At 40.9% G+C, this 19,760-nt stretch overlaps 1 protein-coding gene across 2 annotated transcripts in view; it reads right to left on the bottom strand.

Annotated features, from left to right (window-relative positions):
• Nucleotides 1-2,220: 2,220 nt before the first annotated feature.
• Nucleotides 2,221-19,760, bottom strand: part of MKX (mohawk homeobox) — a 48,769-nt gene continuing 31,229 nt past the window's right edge. For both annotated transcript variants that reach the window (XM_041490174.1, XM_041490175.1), the window contains exons 5-6: nucleotides 4,926-4,959; nucleotides 2,221-4,813 (exon numbers count right to left, since the gene is read on the bottom strand). In XM_041490174.1, coding sequence (XP_041346108.1) covers nucleotides 4,627-4,813; nucleotides 4,926-4,959 — 221 coding nt within the window. In that variant the 3' untranslated portion in view covers nucleotides 2,221-4,626. The remainder of the gene's footprint in view (nucleotides 4,814-4,925; nucleotides 4,960-19,760) is intronic.

Raw genomic sequence — 19,760 nt, 5'->3', positions numbered from 1 at the left:
GTGATTCTGTGAAAGTCAAACATGATAGAAACAGCTGCACCCTTCCCTTTGCCACACAGCAAGAGGACACCTGAGGCAATGCCAGGAGCAGTGGCAAGCTTTGCTTTTCTGTTTTTCTCTCCTGGCATTACCAGGATCATGGCTCTGCCAGAGCTGCTCCAAGGTCCTGAGTGCTCTTCTGAATGCAGAAATTATGTATAAGACTTGTATAACCCTGGTGGAGCTAAATTTATAGAAGCTTTTCTGCAGCATTGGAAAGTTGGGTATTTAGTGACCCATTTAGTCTCATCTTGAACCCCACACAGGGAACTCACCAGCAGATAAAGCCATCTCCTCCGCCCCCTAGAAGCCATGTGAGGAATATGGCCCAGGACTTCCACAAGACTGAAAGATACAGAGGCATGATGGAACCTGAAAGCCTCTGGAAAGATTCCTGAAGGAGGATCCGAGCTTGGTGGCTGCGGTCCCACTACTCGGCAGTGCCATAGTAGGCAGGGTGAATTGTGCCCCACTGGCATGTTCCCTGACTGGCCCTGAGTGATTCCTCATGCCAGTGATTCCTAATTCACCACTCACTGTGGTGAATCTGGGAGAGAAGACAGTTCCCTGGCATTTCAGAGCATCCCCCAGGGCAGCCACCAAGGCCTTTCCCTGGTGCAGGGCCCCTTTTGACTAATGCAGAAGAATTCCAAAACTGTCTCCTATTGCTGGGAATGACACACAGGGTAAAAAGGACTTTCTGAGCATTAAAACTACAGCAAATTCCAGAAGCTCATGATTATTTTTATAACCAAAGCTGCTTCCTGTAATAGCTCACACTTGGTGTTGTTGATCTCCAGTGATGGATAATTTAGGTAGATAAAAAACATAATTCATCAAAGCCAGGGAATATAATGAAAATCTGAGTAAAGAAATCATGAAGAAACGGGTTTAAGCATAGACTTTCCCATAGCCAAAGCTATATCCATTCTTCCTTTCACAGTACAGATATGTTATCAACCTCTTGCCCCATCTTCTCCTTCTGGCTCATAGTACAGTGGCCACTTCACGCATTGTGTGTGGGTATCCAAGTCTAGCTGCCATCCTTTGCCAAACTCCAAGTTAAAACATAAGCCACCAAGTTATCAAATGTCCTCAGAATGGTCTATGTGCTGTTCTGGGACTTGGTCTCAGTCTCCCTGGTGGAATGCTTCACCTGGCATATGTATTTATGCATTAGGTCACCAGTGGAGGATATGAGGCTACAAAGTGAGAACTACAGCTCAGTGGTTGCAGCAGTTGTGTGGTGCTAGGAGAGGAGTCTGTAATCCTGAGCCCAATATATATTCTAACTACTGAATTGAAAATTGGAGCTCCCCTTACTCAGTGGTTTATAGCAGTTTGGAGTGCTCAGCTCTGGCAAATGATGTGACAGAGTAGGTGGGAGCAGATTGAGTTGGTGTCTTCATGTCAGACTCGGGTACAAAGTAGGTGCCAAGTAGCTCAGCATCATTAAGATGTGGGTGTTTTTACACATTCCCTACAGCAAAAGTCAGGCTGTATATACTCCTTCAGGAACTCATGTGTCAGCTGAATATCCAGATCTCCACTGACATGCTGGGTGGCCAGAGGTGTTGCAGCAGTATGCTTTTGTCACAGATCAGCAGGACATAAAACCTGAAAGTGCTGATTGCCCACCAAATCTGAGCTATCACCCCTCCCACACAAGTGGAGCAATTTTGCCAAGCACAAAATTAAGAGATCACTTGCACTGGGCTCTCTACTATGAGCACTGAGCTTCTGCACGGGCTGACTTCATCTCCTTCTCCACCAAGGTTCCTCAGCCAAATATCCACACAGGGCAATGTAGGCAAATGTAGCCTGTGCTCCCAAAAAAACCCAAATGACCAAAGTTTTTCCCAGCTGATGGACCTCCTCCAGGGACTCAGGTCAGTGAGTAGCTACGGCTCCCCCCTGCACTCCTCCAGTGCATCATGCCACGTTGTCATTAGCAGTCACTACTCAAACCTTGCTGCAGCCATTTTCATTGGGTAGGAGCTAAACTACTTCACACAACTACGTAACACAAGGTGTATTGATCAGAATAACTTTTCTGTTTGTCCTTGCCTATCACAGCTTTGTGTCCCACTACAGGGAAACCCTGACTACTACAGGAAACCAGAAATGCAAAGGCCTAAGGACAGATAAATGAATATTTAATTCAAACCAGCAAGATGTTGTTTGCAGTTATTTATTTTACTAAAATGGTTACATATGTTGAAACAAAGAAGAGCAATAGTAATAATGTTTGTTTTTCCAATATCATAAATAATTACTGAGTTTTCATTAGCTGTTGGCTCAGCACTGATCATGACTTTCATTATTTAAAAAAGACACACACATAATTCATCAGAATTTGTGTTTTCAGAAAACTCTAAAGCAGCAGTAGAAAAAAAAATAAATTAAAGGAAACAGTAACAAGAAATTAGGCCAAGTATTCTTAAATTTAAAACCCACTTGATGTGTTTTACAGATTATTCTTGTGCTTTGATCATTGGAAAAGAGAACCATTAACAAGTTGTTTATACAATGGCTTGCCTTCTCCAGTTTTACTTCAGAGAAGTCCCCAAAAGTACCCTTTCTACATGACAAATTTTGTTGCTTATACAGACAAAAACACTGAATATTCCTAACAGAAGAGTTTGTCAAAACCATGAATTTATTGTCACAAAATATTTAATACCAGAATAACTTATAATAGTATGAACAAAAGTGAAGTATTAACTCTCTGCTATTAGTTATAAACTCACATTATTGTGCCAAAATCCAGTAAAGTATTAAAAATTAATGTCATGGAATCTTAGACATATAATGATGCAAGTCAGTAAAACATACTTCAACTGTTCATACAGTCACAACATACATTTCTTGCTTGGCACTTTAAGTCAATGCAAATCAGCAATTTAGAAAACAAAGTAAAAATATATATGTACAAAATATTTTCATATCAAATAATTTTCATTGTACACTAAATAAAACCAACAACGTTATGTTACATCAAGAAGTTTCCTAAGAAGTCACACCAAGGCTGATATTTGCAATGTGTCTTGACTATTTTAGTGCAACTGAAACAGCCTCTATTTGCAAGTTAGTTACATCATTAACATAGTCCTGCTTCCATTGATGTGGGAGTTCTGCCATTAAACTCAGCAGGAGCAGAACTAAAGTCTTGTCTTGTTCATTGATGGCTCACCAGAAAGAGAAGCAAGGAAAGGGATAAGTAGGAAAAAACCTGACAGGATACCCACAGGAAAAAATCCAAATCCTAGCAACAATCAGCTCTTTTCCAGTTTTCTGTAACAGATTCTGTATAAATTGGTTTTGGCTTTGCCATTGTTTATTCAAGCACTGTAAACCTCATTAGACTATTGTTATATGACTTAAGAATAACTTGTACACCTCCAGATAAAATTTAAAAATAAACCTGGTTTTATGATAGTTATTACACTCAATAGCAGTCAATTTTAGAGACATGACATTTAATACATGGTTTAGTATCTTCTTAAAACCCTCCTGTCTTAAATGCTGAGATTTTTCAATGTTTCAGTTCCTTCTGTGATTCTTGCTTGGGCTTTGATAGTTTACATGATAGGCTTTTCTTACTGAAATGTGAAATGTCAATCAACTGTCCTCATTTATGCAGTACATACAAAATAAAAATGTTTAAACCACATTAAAGTAATAAGTTCCACCATGGAAACATTTCTGAATGGCACTACAGTTTTAGTTTTGTACAAGCAGAAACCAATTTTACTTCTATCAAAACTTCAGTAAGTCACTAGTAAAGCTTTAAAATTATAGAAATTCAACTTGGATTTACAACTAGTCTGACTAAAACCTTCTCAGCTAGAAATCTTTAATGAGCAACACAGCATATGTATAAGTTCAAAATAATCTGAACAATTAACTTATTTCCTAAATTTGTGTGTTCTAGAGTATTGCACTTTTCAAAGGAATGGTTTTGGTATTTTCATATACTGCATATACAGGTAAGAAACATGCATAACAACCTTGTCGTCACTTTGACAAAACATACTGTACAATTTTTATAACACTGTTGATTAAAAAAGAGTGAGAATGATGTAACAATTTCATTAAGACTCATCAATTTGTACAAGTCAAATAAGCACAAGTCTCCAGGGCCTTCAGCAGTAATGTGTGTAGCCCTCGGCTGCTTAAGCCCACTTGGAATAATATACAAAGTTGAAGCATTATGGCATTGTCATTTTGAGGCATAACACTGTTGTACTATGCCCACGTTATAGCTTATTTTTTCAAAGCAAGGCACTTACTGTAATAGCAATGCAAACATCTTATACGCACTTCGATTAACATAAAATAAGTTAATGTTTTGATAAAAACAGGGTTTTTATAATTTACATGCCTTTTATAGAAGCAGTTGAACATTTCATTTAATACAATGAAAATATCTGAGTCAGAAGGGACCTTAATTTTTTTTAACTGACCATTCTGTAAAAGGGGACCTATTTTCCACATTTTCCTCCTGTCTGTGAATCGGATTTTGCTGAAAACAAATCCTGTGGGGAAAATGTCTGTTTGATGTGAAAAAGAAAGAGGACCCATCCCTTAAAACTGCTGAACTAATGGCACTTTAACAGTCTTTACTTCTGATATATGTGATGATTTCTGAATGATGCAGCTGGTAGTTCCCTGCAGTTTATCCTTCCCCTGGGCAAGGTTCGTTAGGGCCATAGCTGCGTTGATCTCCTTCCAGTACGTCTCATCTTTGCTGGGTCCCCTTCTGTTAGCTGCACTAGATTCAAGCAATAATAAATATTTACACACACATCTTACATAGCTACGTGGTATCAGGAAAACTGTAATAGCAACAATAGTTTTGGAGAACTGTGAAGTCCCTTACTCACCTTTCACACTTATTTGGTCCATTCTCCAGATTTTCTGAAAACAGGAAAAGAAAAGTCTATTTTATTTTAATAGTTTTAAAAACAAGCATGTTCAGGGAATAGACATATTGAAAAACCACTATTCCAAATTTGCTACCAGCTCTAAAAGAAAATCTTTGCTTTGACACGCATAAAGGACCAGCTTCATGCAGGCATCTTCCTGGAGAAAGCTACACTGAAGGTGTAGCTGTTCCTGAAGGCTCACCTACATTTTTCAGGGTAATAGAGGAGTTCTTCAAAACATATTTATGTTTTGAATACCAAGGACATAAGGAATTGCAAAACCTAAAAATAAAATTGCCTTTCTAGTGAATGCCTTCTAGTATGCACTAAAAATAGGACTCCCACCCACGCACACATGATGTGTGTGGGTTTCAGCGTGCCCCTTGCCCAGGCAGTGCCTCAGTCACAGAGGCAGCTGAGAGGGACACAAGTAACAAGCACACCTGGTTAACAGCCCTCAGAGATGAAATTGCATCACAGGCATAAGCTACACTTCCTCATCAAGAGTCATATTTGTTCATTCACTAAGTCCTCACATCCCAGAGAAGCCAGAAATATTTGCCAGGCAGAAATGTATAAGCTTTATTCAGTGGGTTTGCAATCCTGACACAGAAATACATTATAGAGGAGCAAGAAGCCAATGCCCAAATGCAATTCCTATGGAAAACAGGTCAAACCAAAGAAACAGCAATGGCATGAGCACTAATGGCTACAAGACCCAAAAAGCCTCTTAACACAACATAAATCTCAAAAAGCAATGTAGATTTTTGCGAGGCCAGGTTCCCAAATAAAATCAACCTTGCTGCTAGATTTCCATCAGATTATTAATTAAAAATTGATCTTGTCTTTAAACAGAGCTTCCAGTGGAATAACCCTTGGTAGCCCTTCCCTGAGGAGGAACCTTGCCCACCACGGCCAGCAGCCCATTGTCTCCTACAGCCAATAATTCAGCTCAGCTGCACTGCTCAGTACTCGGAGGTTACTGCTGGAGACCACAGCCCCACTAAAGAACTACAGGGAGACCAGCTGCAATTTCAGAGATCAACTGTTTGACAAACTGATCTAGCAGCCCTCCATCCTTTTGAAAAACAGCTTTATAAATAAATGTTCCCAGGTGACCAAGATTTAAGTGTTGTTCAAAAAGTACATGGCTTAAATCAGTATCTGTTAAGATTTACTAGAACAATGCTTGAATGGGATTCAAGAAGGGGAAGACCAGCCTATGCAGAGGACAAGTAACCAAGGAAAAAAGAAACATTTGGTCCAGAAAGAGGTACTGGAGACACAAAAAGTCTCATTCTTCACACTGTCCTTGGCTATGAAGAATTCTTCAGCCCTGCTTCATTGTTTTTTCTACTTAGAGACAATTTTCAAGATGATGTTGAGGACTGAATAGATCAGTAGGTATAGAAATGGAAATGGCAAGTAACAGAGAAGATCATTGCCACAGCAAGCCTGGATATAAATACACCTCTCTCAAGCATCTGTCAGTTTTCTTTTGCTGTTGGAAAATATTTCCTATGAACAAAAAAATGGCTTGTACAAACTTCTGAGGGAAGTAGGTGTGAATGGTGACACACATTCCAATTCCAGCATTTATTTGAAGGAGTATTTGCAAATATTTTTTACTGGTGTTTAGCCAGCTCTCAAAGAAAGCATCTTGCTCATGGTATATAAAAGTAATAGCAAAACTTAAAAAATAAAATCCAGGAGGAAAGAGCTGCCCATTCTTTAACTTTGCTGAAGATTTTTCCTGAATCACACATATTTTCTTATTCTGTTAATATTTTATGGTTTTTTCAGACAAATAATTTATGTCAAAGAAACTCAGAACTGGGTTAAAATAAAACCATCACTGATAATTTGCAAAGCTCTGGCTAATAACTGCTCTCAAAGCATGTTAGTACAATGAAGTCTGAAAATCCATATTTTCAAAGAACAGGCCCTCTTTTCCTTGCCAAAAATCCTTTTCTGCTATACCAAACCTCTGACAGCCTATGCCAGTTTGCACTACCACAGCATCCAAGCAGCTCCCTTGTGTCTGAACAGCCTTTAGCAAAGGAAATAAGTATTAACTTTTTTTTTTTTTTTTGGTTGGGGATAACCTCAGTGAGAGAGACAAAGACCTTCCCTTATGCTCTCCTTGACATCTTGCCAGTCAAACCAACTTGATGCGACTCAAAGCGAAAGTGGGGTTCACTTCACATGCCATGAAACTGCTATCTAAGTCACATAAATTTGTATCTTTATTTGTCTGGACTCCATTCATAAAGAACAGAGATGTCCTCCAACAAGTGGATTCAGCCATTCTGTTCAACACTGCAGCCCAATGTCTGTGAGTGCTGCTGCAAAGCCAAATCCCTGAGTCCTGTTCTGTGGCCCCTTCCTCACACTTTGTCCTTTGGACAGCATTATCATCCATGTGGATGTGCTGAGAGCTGGATAGGGGGAGGACCATATCTCTCCTTTGGCTATTCAGTATATCAATGATTCATATCTATTTTTATATAGAGACATTAGACACTGCTAGGATAACTACAGCCTTAATGGCTTAGCTCAGCCTGGAAGAAATGCAGGCTGGTCATGTCTGGCTCTTTACTCCCCAGAGAAAGAACATAGATGACAAAATGTTATCAAGCATATTAAAAAACTGCAAAATAGTGAGTCTTATTCAATATTTTACTTTTTCTTCATCTTTTGTAACCTACCTGCTCTGCCTCCAACTACTAATTAAAGATTTTGATAATTGAAACTTTTAATATTTGAGGTACCTGCACAAGAATTGCAAAGTATATTTCAACTTTAAAAGCAACATTTTGGTGAGATTGCTCCATGAAAATAATCAAAGAACTGAATTCTCAAAATGGAAAGTGTTCATTTGCTTGACCATCACACAACACATCCCTAGATTTCATCTCTGAAGCAATAAGGAAACGGCACTGGGGCTGGGTAATCTCTCTGGAAATGGTGATGACAGGAATGAAAAAACGATGGAGCATCCTGAATCTCACCAAGTAGCCTCAGCTACTTACTTACTCACCCCAGAGCAAGTGCTGATGGGCACTTCGCTCACGACCCTCTCTCTATACATGAGAAGCAGCACTTTACCAACCTTGAGGTGCCAAAGTTGCACCAGAGGTGTTCTCTCCAAGCACTGTGGTTACCTTTAACCTCATACGCCTTCAGTGGCAGAACCTCTGTCTCTTCCTGAAGAGTGTGGCTCTCTCAAAAGTCAGAACAAGGCAAGCTGTCACACCAATTTAAACCCCTACAGACTGCTCAATATTAGATCAGTGTGACAAATGACTCCTGGGAAAGCCAGCACTGATGAATGTGGAATGGTATTCCACACCATTCCCAAAACTCATTTTGATAGGTTAAAAAATTATATTTATCTTACTATACACAGACATAAGTACATTTTAACAGCATACAACTGGCCAGCACAAATAATTTTTCTAAACAAACAACAGTAGTGCTCAATAGCATATTCAGTAATTGAAACCAGAAGAAACTGCTGCTGAACATGTTTTGCAGTGTCTCAGAAAGGATTATGCTTCTTGTCAAAGGATGGTGGTAGGCCTTCAACATATATTGAGATCCTATAATAAATCTATTTAATATTAAACATCAGAAATGCCTTTTTGCTACAGGTTTGGAAATCACTTAAAACAGTGGTCATTTTCTCTGTAGCCAGAAAGTTTTAAACACTGTGAAAATCGAAACTTAATCATTTAAAATTAGGTGTTGTCATTTATATCTCACTTTCTGGTGCTTCATTCTGTAAGCACCCAGAGAATCACTTTTGCCTGGCCAAGAATGTATCATTCTGCTCTCAACATCCACCCAAAGAAACCAGCAAGGCAGGATATTTGTTCCCTCTTGTTTATAATAGGAAGTCACTATAAATCACCTACCAATGGAATTCTGTATACCTTTCCATTAGTATGAGTTTTCAGTATACAGTTTACTGTAGGGCACAGTGCCAAGAGTGTAGACACCAGACAATACCAGCTTTGTGATACAGCATGGTATTTTTCAGGACTCACATAATTATTAATAATATACATGGCATCTTCTTTTTCCACCATGAAATTTCTTCATGAATATTAACTCGCTGATCCTGACAACTCTCTTGCAAGGTACCCTGCTGTCCCATTTTTGCAGAGATGTAGATGACACTCAGAAATCCAAAGTCAAAATACTGCCTAGGCAATATTTTGACTATTTCAAAAGCATTTAAGAACAGAATTTTCCAGGATTTCTCTTATATTTAAAATGTTTTCCTTTGTTCTTCTGCTATCGGAAAGGACTAGCCAAAGAAAATGAAGCCCAGTGTTCTTGCAGGCAAACCAACCTTAAACTGCACAACAGCATCACATACCTCCAATTTACTATGCACAAAGGCTCTCTGGTGACACGGAGCTTGCAGCACATTCAAATATTTAAGAGCAACTCAGACCCTTACTGTTCACTGCATCCAGACTAATAATTTTTTAATATATTTGGACGACTTCGGGGGTGTGCTAAATAATGTTAATTACAGTTACATTTTATCATTTGGATCTGAGAATTCTAAACGAAGCACTGCATGTGTGCAGTGATGAGCTACACCCCAAGGCCCTGCTGGGAGCAGCGAGGGCAAGGCTGAGCCCTCACGTAGCACCAAGCAGCCTCACACTGCTCCCCACTCCCTGTGGTATCCAGCTCCAGCTGAGCCACAACAACTGGCTTAAACCCTGCTTTGTGTTATCAGGTAACACTGACAAAGCAAAGATGGCTTGAAACCAACAGGGGAAAGAATGTGTGAATGAGGGAATGAGACAGAGATGGAAGGGTACAGAACATTATGTAGTGGGGAAAAAATGGATATAGAAGTCAAGGCACAGTAGGTCAGTCTCACATGACCGTAGTATTTTTTGAAGCTACTTAAACATGTACAGATTCCTGATGAATTACACATCTTCTATTCTAGCTTAAAATAGAAGAGCGAAGAAAAAAACCCTGCTGGCCTCAAATGGTGAACACTATAAAACATTTGTTGGTTCAATAAAAGGTCCTGTATAACTTATCTTCATTTTAAAATTGGCAACACTATTCAGTTGTTTCTCTCACTGCCTCTCCTGAACTTTCTTTTGTTGGTTTTGGAGACTCTGGTTTAACATGTGTTGACCAGCATTTTCAAAACAAGCAAGAAGAGGAAAAAAAAAGGGGAAACAGGAAATAAACTGGGGCAGCTGAAAGAAAAATGAATATTACATGTGTAAGTAAATTAGTGGGGAGATGAAGTATTTCTGTAGGTCATATACTCACACACACCTTGACTCCAGTATTTTCCAAACCACAATTTCAGGGCACATAAGACTTTCAGATCTCTGTTTCCCCAAGAACAAAGTTAGGTTAATTTGAGTTAATACTCCTGTGCTCTTCTGCATTGACACAGCTCCTTTACCCCTGAAGGATCCCAAAGTAAACTGTGAACCACACAACACCACTAATGTTCACCCACATCTGGGGAGGGAACGTGGCTTAGCCCAGGCTGCTCAGCAATGCAAGGGAGGGGAAACTGTAGCCCAAAGCAGCAGGCCAGGGCTCTTATAAAAAATGTCATTTAATCTTGGTGCAAAAACTACAGCATGTTTTGAAAAACAAGAAAACCTCAGCTTCTCTAGCTAGAATTGGAAGAAGAAGGAACTGGCCATCCCATATTTACACTTGCAGCCTCCCATTTTGAGCCTAATGTAAACAGACAAATGAGCCTGTAAACACGGATAACTGCTCAGCCAGCGATCCACGCTGCCACAGGCTTTCCACACACAGACAGGACTCATCCCACCCAGCACTGAAACTCCTAAAACCCTCTTCCTTTTGCACCATCCTCCCAGTTTCCTCAGGGACAGTAGACTTATTAAGGATGAATTACGAAGAAGTGCAGACAGGAAAGCTCAAGCTGGAAGAGACTCCAAACCGCAGAGTCTCGTACAGAAATATTCCCCAAACACGCCCCGGTGGCTGATCTCCTGCAGACCCCAGGCCACTTCCACATGGGATCCCTTCAGTGTTGTCTTTTAAGAGTCCTCTCCTGCCCCAAAGCAGGTCCTGGGCTGGGAAGGTCTGTGTGAAACTGTGGTTGGGGCTGGCAGCGCTCACGCAGCAAAACCTTTTGGTGGAGGAATGAAAGTCCCTGTTGGAGTTTCAGGTGACCTGTGGCTGCAGACACAGCATGGCAGCGCGACCTGGGAGAGCGCAGGATACCAATCACAGCTGCTCCGATCTCAGGGGTGTACTGGATTTCTACTGACAAAGATTTATTGCCGTGTCCTTTAGTTGGTTGGGAGGAGGAAAGCTGTCAGAAACCTGCAGGAATGAGCTCTGGGCCCAGGCTCTAGAGAAAGCTCCTTTTCAGCAAAGCATTATTTTACCAATGCTCTCTTTCCTCCAGGAGGAGGTTACAGAGCAGCTTGTAGTGAAGTCACCCCCACAACCCTGTTACCTCACTCCTTTGGTTTCACAGGGACACCAAGTACAACAACTGACCTGTCATCAGCTGTTATGTCCTTTCAGATGAACAAACTGCATAATGACAATTTATGTTCACAGTGACCACTAGAGTGAATATTTTTCCCTGCTCACCCAGTGGGTTTTTTCCCAGGAACAGCCATAGCCCTGGTCTGACATCTTCTATTAAGATCCATATGGTGGGTCTTGCCAATGTTATAAACATCCCTTTTCCATCATGCCCTAGACCAAAACTTTTCTGTGAAATACTTCCTTGCAATTTGTTTCTTGCCTCAAACTTCACATATAAGCTTTAACTGTGAAGGACTGCTAACACTCAAGTTTTTTGCTGAATATCTGAGCATCCAATGACTTTTTTACGTTGTGCAGCCTGGAGCCTGCAGTGGGAGTAAGCATCTAATTACATTTTAATACATGTGATTTTTATAAAATGAGTGTACATGCCCACAGAGACTGTGATAGGTGTATTTTATAAATCATAAAAGAGAACTGAGTTTGCAAGTCTATATTAATATTTGCATTAATAAGTGCACTGAAAGCCCCACATAATAGTAGGCTTGGTGCAAATGGTCTTAGAGTCTTGAATTATGCATATGAATGTAAGAATTTATGAGTTAGCAAAATAGATAAAAAAACTGGTGTAAACCACTTCACTGTTTGGGCTGTCACAGCTGACTCTAGCTTTCCACTGACCAGTGACAACGTGTTCTCCTTGGTGAGATTCAGGGCACTGTGGGAGTCTTGTTTTCTTAGCCAGGCCTATAATGGGAGCTGGGGCTGTGAGTGTTGAGGTGAGCTGTTAACAAACTGATGGTTATACGGTTTTATTTTCTTTACAAGTTTGCTTCTAAGCTGACTGAAATAATTTTTTTTCTCATCGAGTTGGCATGTTCCTCATTGAGTCGTGCAGTGTTGTCAGATTCCTTGGTGATTGTCTCCCACATGAATTTCACAATGCATAAAGGAACATCTGACCTAGGCTTCTTTTGTGTGTGTGTGTGTGTGTGTGTGTGTGTGAGTGTGATATTTGGGAAGGGACTTACAACACGTGCTGTGCTGACTCATCAGATGAAATGGTTTGCCTTTCTGTTGCAAACCATTAGGGGTTAAGATTGAAAACCACATTAGGCAGCAGGTAAGGGGAAGGGTGAAATAAAGAAAAGAGGAAAAAGAAGAAGAGGAAGAGAAAAAATAAATAAAGGAAAGACTATGGGAGATGTTACAAAAAAAGAAAATGACAAAATGGCAAATGAAGATTCACCAGGAAAAACAGAAGTAAGAAATATAAAGGGAAAAAACATACCACTATGTCAACTTTCTTTATTTTTAATACAAAAATATCCTTCTCCCACCCAGGAAAGTTGCTGTTGTACAGGCAGGCACGTTCAGTCTTTCATTCTGGATCTAAAGATTTTAATTGGGAGCTCTTAAAGACTAAAATAAGGCTTTAAAAATAAAAAGCTAAAGTCAAATGCAGCCAGGGTAAGCACTATTACACTCCAGCACGATTGTTTTTCATTAAAAAAGCAGGGTGAAAGGGAGGGTTTCAAAGCCATATTTCAACCCTAGGCTGACACGACAGCAGTAAAATCTGATTTTGTTATGCTAGTTGGCTGTGGGTTTGGGAGCAGACCCTATATATGTGGAGTAATGTTATGATATGAATGCATGCACACAGGATATTTTCAGAAGCTTCTTGCAGAATTTAGAGAAACGTGCCACCCATTCCTGCAGGCCTGCTTGCAGGAGCCAGCTCCTTTCCTGCTCCCGAGAGCCAAGCATATGCTGTACAAAGACAATTTAAATTACAAGGTGCTGTATTTTCAGGCAAGTGAAGGAACTCCTCAGTGAAGGTCAGAACTGATTTCCATGGTGTGTTTAGCCAGAAGCATGGAGTAAAGAATGGGTGACTATCTGAGAGACAAAATTCAGTTTCTTTCACTCGCCTTTAAGACAAAGAACTGAAAAATAAGGTCTCTTTAAACACAGCTTCTTCCACCCACTGCAGGGGGTACTGATATGTGCACAGTACTTACCACGGAATCACAGAATATATCCTGAGCTGGACCCACAAGGATCATTGTAGCCCAGCTCCTGGCCCTGCACAGGATAGCTTCAAGATTACACCATGAGCCTGAGAGCATTGTCCAAATGCTTCTGGAACTTCAGCAGGCTTGGTGCTGTGACTGCTTCCCTGGAGAGCCTGTTCCAGCACCCAGCCACCATCTGGGTGAAGAACCTTTTCCTAATATCCACATAAACTACTGATGACACGTGTGCAAATATTAAACCCAGACACCTAAGTAGCGTCCCAAACCTACTGTGCTGTGAGATCATAAGCATACAAATTCAAGGAGCTTGTAAGAAAAGTACATCAGCAGGGCTCCAGCAATCAAACAGCTATAAAAATCATTGTAAGCTGCAAAAGAGCCTCACGGTAACCCAGACAACTCTTGCACAACAGATCCTGCAAATCCAGGCATTATATGTGAAATTTAAGATTGTTTATATCTCCAAGGAGATGCAGATATTTTCAAATATATACCTACCTGTATCTGCTTCTACATTATGTTTGTGTAAAAATGGGAATGGCTAAGCATTCTGCCTTCACACTATGAGATACAGCGCTACAATCACACGTGGTATTTTCTGTGGTCACCGCTTCCTGAAGGCACATGCTGGAGCTGTGCCAGGGCTGGACCTGCAGCAGTCAGTGACACCTTTCCCTGCACACCCTTGGTGCCATGACACAGCAGCTCCAAGGCTGTTGCAGGAAGAGGACACAAGAAGAGAGAAGACAGTCAGGTGGACTTAGCACATTAAATACTTCATGTTAGTGACTGACAGTCTCTCTGCTTGTGCTACAGGTTTGTATGAGGCTCAATAAGTCATTCTAAATAACATTTTCACAGGCGCTACAGTGTATTCTCTGGTCTCTAGACTCTGACTGAGAGCCTGGGCTTCCAGCTTAGCATGGCTGAGCACTCAGAGGTGCAAATGAGGATAACTAAAGTGTTGCTCTGCATGCATAAAAAGCCATGAAACCATGAGCATCCTCAAGGTCTTACACAGCTAAAATTACTTTAAATTGTAATAATTTGGTGCCTTACTTATCCATTTGTGAAATCCAATCGATGTTTTGTGAAAACACCTTTATTAAACTTTGAAAAGGGCCAGGTAGAATGTATCAAGTGGCACTGAACAGCACATCATGAAGTCATCCTGTCCTCAGAGGGACTCAGCTGCATTCATGCTGAAGCTTTGGTAGTACAGAACCAGCAGTGAGCAGCCAGTGAGGATTTAAGATAGGTTTTGAGGCATCTTCAAACTAGGCCAGGTCATATATGTCAGAAAAACATCTCTTTCCTCATCTAGCTCGAAATGTGATGGGAAGCTCTTTATTCAGCATCCCAAGGAATAACAGCAACATAAACAGAAAGCAGAAGTCACACACCTCCCTGACCATATGCAGAATAATCAGCAGAAAGAAAGTGCTGAGTAAGCTGCAGGGGAAGGGGCTGCCTGTGGATTATTCTCATCTCCAGGTGCACAAAAGTGATTGTAGTGTTTGACAGCATTATTTTTTAATCAGCTCTTCAGTTTTGTTTCCTCTTCTTTCCCTTGTGAAGCTATTGCAGTCTTCATGCTCCTGCTCACCACAACTTGCACTGTTATTATTTCCATTACAGGATTTCTTCCCAAACCTAAATATTCCCAGGCACCTTTTAAACAGGCCCTCAGAGATTCTAGTAAATTGGGAGGCCAATCAAGAAGGGCTGTGTTTTCAGTTTTCCTGTTCACTGAATGAGTGAGGGGCAGTGCATTAAAAGGCAAAAGGCTCTTGGAGCAGGACATCATGCCCAGAGTTATTCAGGAAGATGTGCCTATTTGCCAAGAGCTTTTGAAGAAGCAGAAACACCTCCTTCTATACTCTAAACATCGTCTTGTGTTTAAAATGGTTTGAGTCCTAATGCAGCACAATTCCAGTAACCCTGCAGAAGAACCATACTAAGAAGAGCTCAAAGCCTCTCTGGGCTATCATGGAGATTGGTGCAGTGGAATAAACCAGCCACACAGGGCTTGAATTCTCAAGGAGCAGCCAAACTTTAACACTGCAGATGCTCGCTAATTGAAAGCTGTAAGCGCCCTTCACAGCGGAGCCTTTGCCTAAGACAGACGAGGTTCCTGACTCTGAAGGAGCACGTGCGGGAGGTCCTGAAACAGTAGTAGGCCAGTACTTAACATTGCAGAGGCCTTGGATGTGAACAGCTTTGTGGAAGAAGATGAAATTGCTTCTCTGGCAAAATGTATGAAACCGTCTGTGATAACAGGAATGAGGGTGAGGATGACTGAACAAATATTTGCACTGAATGCCTTGTCAGGACAGGGGAATTGCTACTGATATGATCTTTACTTTGTGTTACTGCTTCTGACAGTCTTACAGACCTTGCAGATGTTTATTGGCCACTAAATCATTCTTCAAGAATGTTGGCTCTGTTCCCAAACCTGAAGAGCCTGAATGTGAAGGGGTTTGTTATTCAACACACACTGCTGCTTTTGGAGACAGTGATTTTCAAGAAACCAGCGGGGAAGCATCGTCAGCTGATAACAAGACAGGGACTGGGTTCAGATTTCCCTGCACACTCCGGGCCTCGGGCTGAGTAAATGAGCAGCACGTAGCAGGGCACTGAGCATCCATCCACGTGGCAGAGACACCGCCCGAGCCGTGACAGCAACGCTGCACCTCGATAATGGACCTGCATGGCAGCAAAGACTGCTGAGAGACAGGGCAAAGACTGCTGAGAGACAGGGCAAAGACTGCTGAGAGACAGGGCAAAGACTGCTGAGAGACAGGGCTTACAGCTCCTGCCGACCGGAGACACTGCCTGCTCCTCCTGCTATGGCACAACCGCACGGCTTCCAGAGCCTCTGGGAAGCTCGCTCCGTGGGGCCGCGGAGAGCAGCTCCGTTCTGCTCTCCAAGGGCAGACACGCTGCCTAACAACGAGGCTCATTCAAAGCCTTTGCCATTCACCTCAGGAAGAGCAGCTCGCAAAGACGCAATTGCTGAGCTGTGGAGGACCCCGAGCCGCAGCATTTCACGGCAAACAGATTTGCTTTCAAACAGAGTTTTTGAACTACAGGCAATATGCTCAGGCTGCTGCTCTGGGTGAAGAAGACGATTTTCTGAGATCATTGCAAACAGTTCTCACCTGAAAAAGCTACACGAACCACTGGAAGCTGCGCCTAAATAGACACTGGACTAAAATAGTATTAATAATATTTGTGACAGTAATGATACATATTTTTAAATAATGAGTGATTAAAAGTAATCCATTCCCTTCATACAAAAAATATTTTGTAATAAATTTATTACTAAAATTTCATAATATGATTATGAGTTATTGATGCACAGTGTACCATTACCACAGGAAAAAGATACTATCCATAGGTATAAAATATATTTCTCCCATAAAGTACCAACACATTGACCAGTGAGTGTGATCTAAAAGGAGTTAAAGCCAATAGCCTCCTCTAAAACCTAACTGAATTGCTGGCTATCAGCTCCCAAGATAAAAGACAATGTTATCTAAAGTAGCCCTTGTAACATTTTCCCTCAAAATAGGGTGAATACTGTTTAAAAATATCAGGTTGACGCAGACATAAGGTGCTTCAAAAATATGTAAGACAGTTGCAGAAGGTGATAATGTCATATTTACTACGTATTTGTTTTACATTAGCTCATACATGTTTTCCTGGAAGCCAGGAGACTTCTGCCAGGAAATTCTCTCCTGCAATAGTTTGCCATATCAGACGTAAAACACACATATATATTTATGGTAAAACCATATCGTATTTATGGTTAAATCAACCAACATACTTCAAAAAATATAAATTTTGGTTAATTTGGAAGCTCTATAAATCAAAACCAGCTCAGAAACTTTATCAGCATTATAAATAATTGGTCTTTCTTCATGTTACCATAAATAAAAACAAAAAACCAAAAAAACCCAAAAACTCTTCACCCAGCAAGGTTTGCAATGGGAAACTGAGCTATAGATATGTGAATAAAAATTTAGAAAATACCAGCATTCATAGAACATAATTCCTTACACAGATGCAATTGGAAATCACTGTGAACTTTTCGTTCAATGAGCAATTGAATTAATTTTATCTCAGAGTAATTCACACTTATGGAATTTTTTAATGTGTCTTCCCTGATCTACTTAGACATTTTCCTAAGGGTAAGCAGCATCTGCAACAATCATACATTTGTACAGATAGCCTTGCATTCTCACCTGCTTTTTAAGAATTAAGATCCTGAATTTCTACTTCTATAAAGAAAATCAATGAGACACAAAGCCATGGCTCCAGACATAAAGAACATTTATATTTTTTAGGAAATAACTGTGGTGAAAGAAAATGAGCTCCTTTGATCCCTCCAACACAGTTCAACTCTAGGCTTTGTGTTTTTGACCAGAGGATAAGAGGGGGACTCTCAGCAGACATGCAAGCCAGGCAGCTACAAACACAAACTCTTTAAGCTCTGTGAACTGTTTCATGTTTTTTAATTAACTTGCTGCTATTATTAGTAGTACTTCTGTTTCCACTTTTATAACAAGAAAGGCTTTTTCTTTAATTTTGCAAGAACTTTTTATTTTTGCCCGTGAGCCAAAGCTTTCCCATAGAACAATTGCCTATATATCACAGTCTGTGAAGTTTATGGGGCTCTGCAAAGGGCCTGCAAAGCAGACACAGCAAATCCCTTTGTGGACAGTGCCTGAAATCCTGCCCCCCCTCCTTCTCCAGCAAAGGGCAAACAGACCTTGCACCACCAGCAAATGCTGCATTTGATAGTGTGGATTCATCAGGATGCACAAAATCCAGCCTAGCTGGGTGGCACCAACATGTCACTTCAGCCAGACAAAGCAGTGAGGTGTTGGCAAAACCAGCCCCCCCAGCAGCCCTGGGAGTGGCTCACCCAGCTCGTAGGCATCTCTTGGCTAGCGCTGGCAGACACCATCATCAGCTGTGACTCCAGCTTCAGCAAATCTTCTACAAAGTTCTCTCTGGATAGCACATCCTCGGCAACTACTGTCTCAGGCAGGAGCATCCTGAGAGCTGCCGAATGGTCCTAAGCTTTGCAATTAGTACTTGCCTTGCACCCTTCAAACACCCAGAGGCCCAGACTTTGGGGGCTTAGATGATACCTGCCCCATTCCCTTTTTGTTTGTTTGTTTTTAAATAAAACTCATTAGCCTTTGTGGTGAAGCAGAGATTCCAGAATACAAACCAGGACACTGACACTGTGAGTATCTGTGCCCTTAGACCCCAAGGAGGAGCTGCCCAGAAGAAACAACAAAGTGTCTAAAAACCTGGCATCAAGGACTTTTCCGTATTATTTTGGTTAACATTAAGATACCACATTGCTCAGATAGACCTGGGAGGGGAGCAACACCCTCTGCTTTATTTGTGAAATCTGCATTTCAGTAGAGAGAACAAAACATAGGAATGTTCATCCATATCCAGTGATTGCAATTCTCAATCAAAATTGCTTCTCAATTGTTTTGTCTTCTTTTCTATCACATCTGTCTTTTTCCACTTCCTCCCATTTCCAACTGGATCCTCATTTTTCTTTCTCTGCTATGATAGGGGAAGAGAAAACTGAAGCAAGAGGAGTTCTTTCAAGAAACATCCAAGGCTACCTGTTGGGATGGCACTTGGCTTGCAAAGCCAAAGTCACGCTGTAGCAAACCATCAAATATGAGGAGCAGTACATGTTCGGCTGCTGGCACTAAACCCTTGTTCTGTGTAAGAACTGGGCAGAAATTGGTAATTGCTGCCTGCCAAAGAGGCAGATTGGGAAGAATGACTTGTGAATATGAAGCACAAAGACATTGTGAAAGTTTTCCCTGGCCACAACTCCGTGCACATGTCCTACTCCTGAGTTTGGTATGTAAGCTGGTTTCTATATAGCACTTAAAATGGAAAAAAAAAAATCCCTTTGAAAGAAGCGCCTTGAAACACAGATATTGGCAATGGATGACACTCACTTGCTGTAATTACTGAAAGACAAATTTTTGATCAGGACTTCTATTTGAATTCTCTCCAAAGCCTCTCTGAGCTCCAAATGCTGTGACCTTTAAAATCAAGGGAGCAAAATGTTCTCTGTTTTAATGACTGGTACTGTAAAAGCAGAAAATCCGTGTTAAAACAAAGATTTAAATTGTACTGTTTGGCATTAAAATCAGTCTTGTTTCTTTTTGGGTATCAG

Source organism: Pyrgilauda ruficollis, unplaced genomic scaffold, assembly GCF_017590135.1.
Source record: "Pyrgilauda ruficollis isolate IOZ18807 unplaced genomic scaffold, ASM1759013v1 scaffold12, whole genome shotgun sequence".
In the NCBI taxonomy this organism is placed as follows: Eukaryota; Metazoa; Chordata; class Aves; order Passeriformes; family Passeridae; genus Pyrgilauda; species Pyrgilauda ruficollis.
This window is presented reverse-complemented; position numbering and strand designations above follow the sequence as displayed.